The sequence below is a fragment of the Coniosporium apollinis genome (genome assembly GCF_000281105.1).
Source record: "Coniosporium apollinis CBS 100218 chromosome Unknown supercont1.19, whole genome shotgun sequence".
Taxonomy (NCBI): Eukaryota; Fungi; Ascomycota; class Dothideomycetes; genus Coniosporium; species Coniosporium apollinis.
The window spans coordinates 269,162-275,804 of record NW_006913281.1 but is presented as its reverse complement, the minus strand read 5'-3'; the positions used below and the strand labels follow the sequence as shown (position 1 = coordinate 275,804).

The following is a 6,643-nucleotide window of genomic DNA, read 5'->3' as shown; positions in this document are numbered from 1 at the left end:
CGCGCCACTAGGTCAACGACAGATATCCCTTCCGCACCGGGCTTGGCTACCTCATGACTACCACCGAAAACTATCCCTAAACGACTAACCAAATTGACATCAAATGCGTCCAGTAATCACAAATGCTACAATGGACCTAAGCTTCCTCCCGCAGACGCGGGGATATTGTCAATAGCTCTAAGATCCGCACGTCCGCTTTCTCCGGCCAACACCGTCTTTCGTACAGGTCGCCGGCATAGATCTATCTTCTAGTATTGAAATAGTACGATTGAGTAAGTGTTGGCTGCCAGCTTTCCTTCCAGACGCGTTTGCAGTCAACCTCTATTGTCTGTGTCTGGACCACTCATTTTCACATCGCCCCTAATCCTCAATCCCTCAAAGTCCACCACCTTAGTTTAGCTCTCCTTCAACCACCCACCATGGCAGCCTCCAAAGCTTTCGTCCTCATCACGGGCGCTACTCAGGGCATCGCGGTCGTATCTGCGGCGCCCGGGTTCTGCCGTACTAATCTCACCGGGGGATAGGGCGTCAAGGATGCCAGTGACGGGGCTAAGATCATCGTTCGCGCTGCTACTGAGGGCGATCCGAAGGAGCTCTATGGCTCGTTGGTTGCTGTTGAGGGGACATAGTTTGGCTGGTAATTTACTAATTATAGGAGACACTCTATTTAGTTCTAAGATAGCACGTAGGAGTGGCTGAAAGGAGTCCATGACAGACAACAAGCAAAATAGTGGGTGATGCGGGTAATAGGTATACAAGTATCGGCAAGCAAGGGTGAAAAGTAGTCATATTGCTCAGTTATCGCATATGCGAGAAAATGATGCCCTACGGTACGCATCCCCAGAAGCCGTTGCATGATTAAGCAGTTCTTTGAGCAGAAGACGCACTTGCGTTACTGGAGTCTCCCATGTGTTGATTCCCCTCGAAAATCTATCGTATCTCCAACAACAAACTGACATCTACAAGCTCCCCGCATTACATCTGTGTCTACATCCAGTGATTTACAGTGCGGGACGTGGCGTCTCCTTGCTCTCGCGGGAAACGAAGGCGCCCAACCCCCAGTCTAAAGTGATCCAAATCTCAGCTGCTAAAAGACCCAAAGCAGATGAATCCTAGTTCAAACGACCAAAAGCGACAACAACCGTATTAACCAAAGGGTATAGCCTCTTACAGCGTCGCTCCGCCTCACTCGTCTCCTCATCCGTACATCACCAGCACTTTAGCCTCGACCAGAACCCACCACCCCCCCTCGTGCCCCGCGGCTGCTCGACGGTCCTTCCTGCTGTCGATACCGCCGGCTTCTCCGACACAGGCGGCAGCGGCAGCGTCCTCCCCGCCGCCTCAAACCGCGCGCCACCCGTCGCCGTCGCCGCCGCCCGCCGCGCCTCGACGACTCTTCGCACCAACACTGTATCCCACTGTCAGCTGCGCGCTCTTTCCTTGCATCCAGCCCCAACGCAACTCTCCACCCAACACGGTGATGACCTACGCGCAAAAGTCTCCTCCACGTTAACCATGTCCCTTGCACTCGTCTCCATGAACCCGCAACCCCGCCTCCGCGCCCACTCGAGCCCCCTCTGCGCGCCGACAACGCGCTGGCCCTGCAAGTCGCACTTGTTGCCCGCGACGAGCTTGACCGGCGGCGGGCTGCCGCTGTCGAGCCGGTGCTCGGCCTCCATGTCGATCAGCTCATTGAAGTGGTCGAGGTTGTCGAGGGAGGAGGCGTTCGTGATGTCGTAGACGAGCAGGAAGGCGTCGGAGCGCAGGTTCGAGGTGGCCCAGAGGCTGCGGTACTCTTCCTGCCCGGCTGTGTCGGTGAGGTTGAGGTGGTAGGGGGTTCCGTCGATGGTGCGGGTCACGGAGTAGGAGTCTTCTGGGGGGGTGGGTTAGCGGGGGGGGGGGGAAGGCGGAGGGTTGGGAGGAGGGGAGGTGGAAGGCGCACCGATTGTAGGATCATATCTGCGCGCAGAGTCAGTCAGAAGGGCATATGTATAGGGGCAGCACCTGTGGCAGGCGCAAAAGGGGACCACTAACTCGTGCGTCCATTGACTCCGCACCAGCCGGAGGGTTATGGATGATTTGCCTATCCCAGCGCAGTCGCAGTCAGCTTCCCTCGAGTTCAGTCGCATGGCGCGCTCAAGCTGGCTGCTACTCCACGACCAGGCGCATCACGCACCCACTCGCCGTAGCTACGTACCGCAACCTCCATCCCCACACACGGTGATGGCTATCCTGTTGTCAGGATCCATCACTGGGCCTCCCCCCAAAACTCCCCAAAACTCCCCAAATTGACCAACGGGGCGGTCGCAATCGGCGCGAAGGCTCTCGGCGACCTGGCTACAGCGGAATGGATGGGGGCGAAGCGATTGGGCGGGCAGGCAGTCACGCGTTTGTCGCGAACAACGAGAGAACAAGAGCTAAGTGGAAGGCTGACAGCGATCGCCGACAGGGGAGCTGGCTGGAGAGCCGGGGGACGAGATTCACGATGCGGCTTAGCGTGACCCTGAACGCGCTCACGCATGGGTCCGCCGGGGATCATGAGCCGGGATGATCATCGGCCGGGATGATCGTCAGCCTTGTGGCGGACAAGGGGCTAGGGTGGTCGCACAGGGTGGTCGCACCGGCTGCTCGAGTACTGCGAAGTGGTTCGATGGGGCGCACCAGTGACCAGTGGAGCAAGAAGCGAGGTTACACAAACCGACAATCTCGTACCTTTGCTCTAGGTTTATGGCGACACATGATACGCGCATCCGGAGCACATGTCCGCAAAACGACTCTCTATGGCTAGGCACATCACCCCTTCTTCGAGAGCTCCGCACTCAGCGCTACGCCCTCCACACCGACCTTCCCCAAAACAATAGCAAGGGTATCGACCGAACAAGCCGCCGCTGAAGGGAGATTCGCTGCACAGACTCCCCGAAACAAGAAGTAGGCCGAACATGTGTCGAACTCGTTACATATACATCCTGCCACAGCCCGCACTCACCTCTCAATCCGGCTCCACATCCTCATCAATCTTAGGCGGTATGCCGCCCGCGAAACCCTGGCTCGCCTGGACCTCCATCCTCGCGACCTTGGCAGCATGGCTGTCGTTCTGAGCCTGCTGCGCGCTCAGCTTGGGATCGGTCGTCTGCACCGTCGAGGGCATGGTTGACTGGCCAATTTCGTTGGAGTTTGGCAATCTTACATTCGCATGCTGTGGCGAGGTGTCTCCGGCCGAGGCTTTGCTTGCCTTGTCGCTGTGGGCGGATTGGACGGATTGCTGTGACGAGGTGCGGGGAGAGACACGGCCGTTCTGTGGTGAAGTGTAGGTCAGCAAGAATCCTATCGAGGGTCGAAATAGGGCGACGAGAGGAGAGCTCACCTGCTTGGCCCATCGCAGGCCGCAGCTGTTGCAGAGGTCCCTGTTCCCACTCGGTCCCCTCCTCCACTCCGGCGTCACTCTGGTGTGGCAGTTTGCGCAGTCCTTCTGCAGCTGGCCCGCGCCCTTTCTCCTCTTCCGCTTCTTCTTCGCTGCGAGCAGACTCTGTACCTCTTCCGCTAACAACCGGTTACGCTTCTCCATCTGTCGCAACTCATACTGCCAGCTTGTGCTACGCGTGGTTTTGAGCTCGTCGAAGACATTCTCCTCCGAGGCTAAGCTTTCGTCTTGATGTCCGATGGCAAGACCGTTATGTCCGGCGAACGTCGCTGGAGCGCCCTCCGTCGAGACAAATTGGCTGCCGGATATGCCTGAAGCTAGCGTGCTTTCGCTGCCAAGCGTACTGGGCATCCTGCCAGTACCGTGCGACGCCGTCGATGGCAGCGAATTTATCGAGCCGCTGGACTCCTGTTCCGGCCTGTGATACAGCGGCGGTCTCTGTGCCGCGCCACTCCCGCCTCGCGAGAATTTCAGCAGTCTGGTCTGCGCCACGATGAAAGTCGGCTTTTGGCCCTCCACTGCATCTCCTGGGTAGAGTGTCGTGAACGCCTGAAGGACTTGACCACGCTTGTTGATCATTTCATGTTTGATCTGAGCCTTTCTTCCAGCGCGTGCAAGCTCTAGGATCCGCCCGAATTTCTGCTTCGAGTCCTGTCGCATTAGTACTTGGATGCTTGTGCCGACAAGCTCGTCTGGCTGCCTGTCCAACAGCTGCCGAACGTTGGACGAGACGAAGAGGAACATTCCGGAAGTCGACATCTTCATCCACAGCTCGTTGTCGCCAATGCCTCCAGCCGCTACGACGTCGGTCTTGCTGAGGGCATATACAGGCCGCTCGCGCCCAACGAGGATGATACACTTGCGGCCCTTGCCCTGTTCCGTGTGCAGGCAACCGTGTCCTTCGAACCACGTGTATCCGCTATGCTTTCGCCTGATGCGGAAGACGACGTTGACCGAGGCTCCGTTCGAAGTTTCTTTGAGTTCCCGCGTTACCGGAACAATGTCGCTAGGATGACAGACGGAGGACAGCGCAGTGCCAACCAGCTCGCTCGGCTCGTATTCCAAAACCTTTCGACTTGCCGGCGAAAGGTAGAGGAACAGGCCTTTCAGTGACAGCACGTGCACAACATCGTCGGTGTTCTCTAGCACAACCTTATCCCAGATTCGCCGTGATAGTTCGGATTCGCCCGTACCAATCGTGCTTAGTACGGTTGAAACGTCGTCTCGTGGGACAGTCTGGCCGAGGTCCATTGCTCCAGTATTTTCCGGAGCAGGTATAGTGTACCTCGGAATACTGAAACCACGCTGATAGTTGATTGAACAGGACCCATCTACGCTCAAGTCAATGACGGCGCCCTAGATAGTTTAGTGTAGTCAAACGTACCAGGATTCCTGTTGGTGACCGAGTTTGGCTGCTCCACAAGATCGACCTGGAAACCCACAAAAAACTTCACCTCGTCCGTATCCCATGTGATTGGGATCATAGTGAGCAGATTCATGAAAGGTTGTCCGCCTCTACGGTAGTTGATCAAGCTAATCTGAGCTTCCTTCCTCAAATTGATCATGTTTTTGAGATAGAGGACTGAATTGTCGTCAACGTATTTTCGCTTCACGCCCGCCTCAACTTTGCCGTCCGGTGATTGCAGAAACCGGCAGTTCCGTCCAAGGATCATGTGCTTGTTGTATCCGGTGAGTCGCTCGAAGTTCTCCGAACAGTATACAATGGGGTTGTCGTCTTTTTCGGCGTCGCAGACCACGAAGGCACAGGACATGTCGACGGAGCCTATGTTGATTTCAGGGTGCGGCCTTGTGGCCACTCGCATCTAAAAAAGTGTGTGAGCACATGCAGCTCAAATAGTTGAACTACGAACGTGTCAGTCACTACAGTCAAGACGTACCAGTACGCCAAGCATATCAAACCCGGTGGATGAGTATATATTCTTCCATTGGGTATGGTTCGTGTGCGGATTCTGATTCATGGTGGATGGAAGACTGCCTGGATGACGAGCGTTGAGTTACTGTACCCACTTTTGGGAGAAATCGGGCGCGTCCTTACTTTGTGGTAGTTGCCAGGGAAACTTGCTTGGATCCATGTCATCCAAATGCTGCTTTATCTGAGACGAAGGGTCAGAGCCCTGCGAATGGCTCTCTGCCTGCACCGGTTGCCCCTGAGTGGAGGCACTCCCACTTTGCCGGCGAGATGTTGATCTGATACTTTGCTCTCCACTGGTGGTTCGTGAGCTTTGCAAGTCCGGTCTTGTAATCTGACTATCTGGCTTCGCAAACTGCTCCTTGCGGTCCGCGTTGCCGCCGCCTGGGTCCTGAGGAGGTCCTTGTATCGACCCAGAGAAGCTCTGATGCAAAGGAGAATGTATAATGGGGGACTGGAACTGTTGCTGAGAAAACATATTCAAGGGAGGCGTGACTTGATTGGGAATCATCGAATTAGGTAGCGCCGAACCCGTCAGGTCCATGGACATTGATAGGCTGGTAGGTATGTACGGATTGGTCATGTCGAGATCGAAAGCTGCATTGGTATGCATGGGGGATGCATATGCAGATCCAGGAGGGGGGATATTAGCATATGGCGACCCCTGATTCGGGAACTGCGTGTCGAGTATCAGGTTTCCCCCAGAACGGCGTCTCTCTCCACTTCGCCGGGGATGCGACCCTTCGACGCCCACAAAGCCCTGCGTGTCATCCATACCGTCTCTAGGTGACGGGCTGAACTGGAAAGCGTCCAACGCTCCGCCAGAAGATGCGCCGCTAAATTCCATCATCGACACTCGCCGTAGGTTGGCGTCGAGGGGGTTCGATGCGTTGCCATAGTGCAACGGCATGCTCCGTCTTCGCATCGCATCTGAGTTCGAGCTGACAATGTCGTCCAGCGACTGGGCTGTAGCCACGCCGGGCGACTGTAAGCCGTTCGGGCCCAGCATGTCCATCATACCGCCGTTGTTGCCGGCCTGTAGCCGCTGAAGATCCTCGCTGGTATACTGGCGAGGATAGTAGCTCATGCCGTTCATCTTGTATTGTTTCTGGGGGGTTTGCTTCCGCAGTCAGCTCGAATCAATATCTCGGTCAAGGCTTCAGCTGGTTCGTGTGCCGATTGAGATCTGGTGGTGATTGATGCAGATGTCAGCGGCCGTCCGCGGCAGGTATGGGTAGCTTGCTTCGCAACGTCGCATCGAAGGGCATAGACGGAGGTAAGAATGAGTGTAG

The 6,643-nt window shown here is 56.2% G+C and overlaps 2 protein-coding genes across 2 annotated transcripts; both read right to left on the bottom strand.

The window, feature by feature from the left end:
• Positions 1-1,208: 1,208 nt before the first annotated feature.
• On the bottom strand, positions 1,209-2,129 carry W97_04405 (uncharacterized protein; the record flags this gene model as incomplete). The annotated part of the gene is made up of 4 exons (XM_007782295.1): positions 1,209-1,408; positions 1,490-1,873; positions 1,943-1,959; positions 2,035-2,129. The coding sequence occupies 4 exons, from the start codon at positions 2,127-2,129 to the stop codon at positions 1,209-1,211; spliced, it is 696 nt and encodes a 231-aa protein (XP_007780485.1).
• Positions 2,130-2,989: 860 nt separating this feature from the next.
• On the bottom strand, positions 2,990-6,447 carry W97_04404 (uncharacterized protein; the record flags this gene model as incomplete). Its single annotated transcript, XM_007782294.1, has 5 exons — positions 2,990-3,295; positions 3,365-4,752; positions 4,806-5,244; positions 5,320-5,417; positions 5,478-6,447. 5 exons carry the CDS (start codon positions 6,445-6,447, stop codon positions 2,990-2,992), a joined length of 3,201 nt encoding a protein of 1,066 aa, XP_007780484.1.
• Positions 6,448-6,643: the final 196 nt, after the last annotated feature.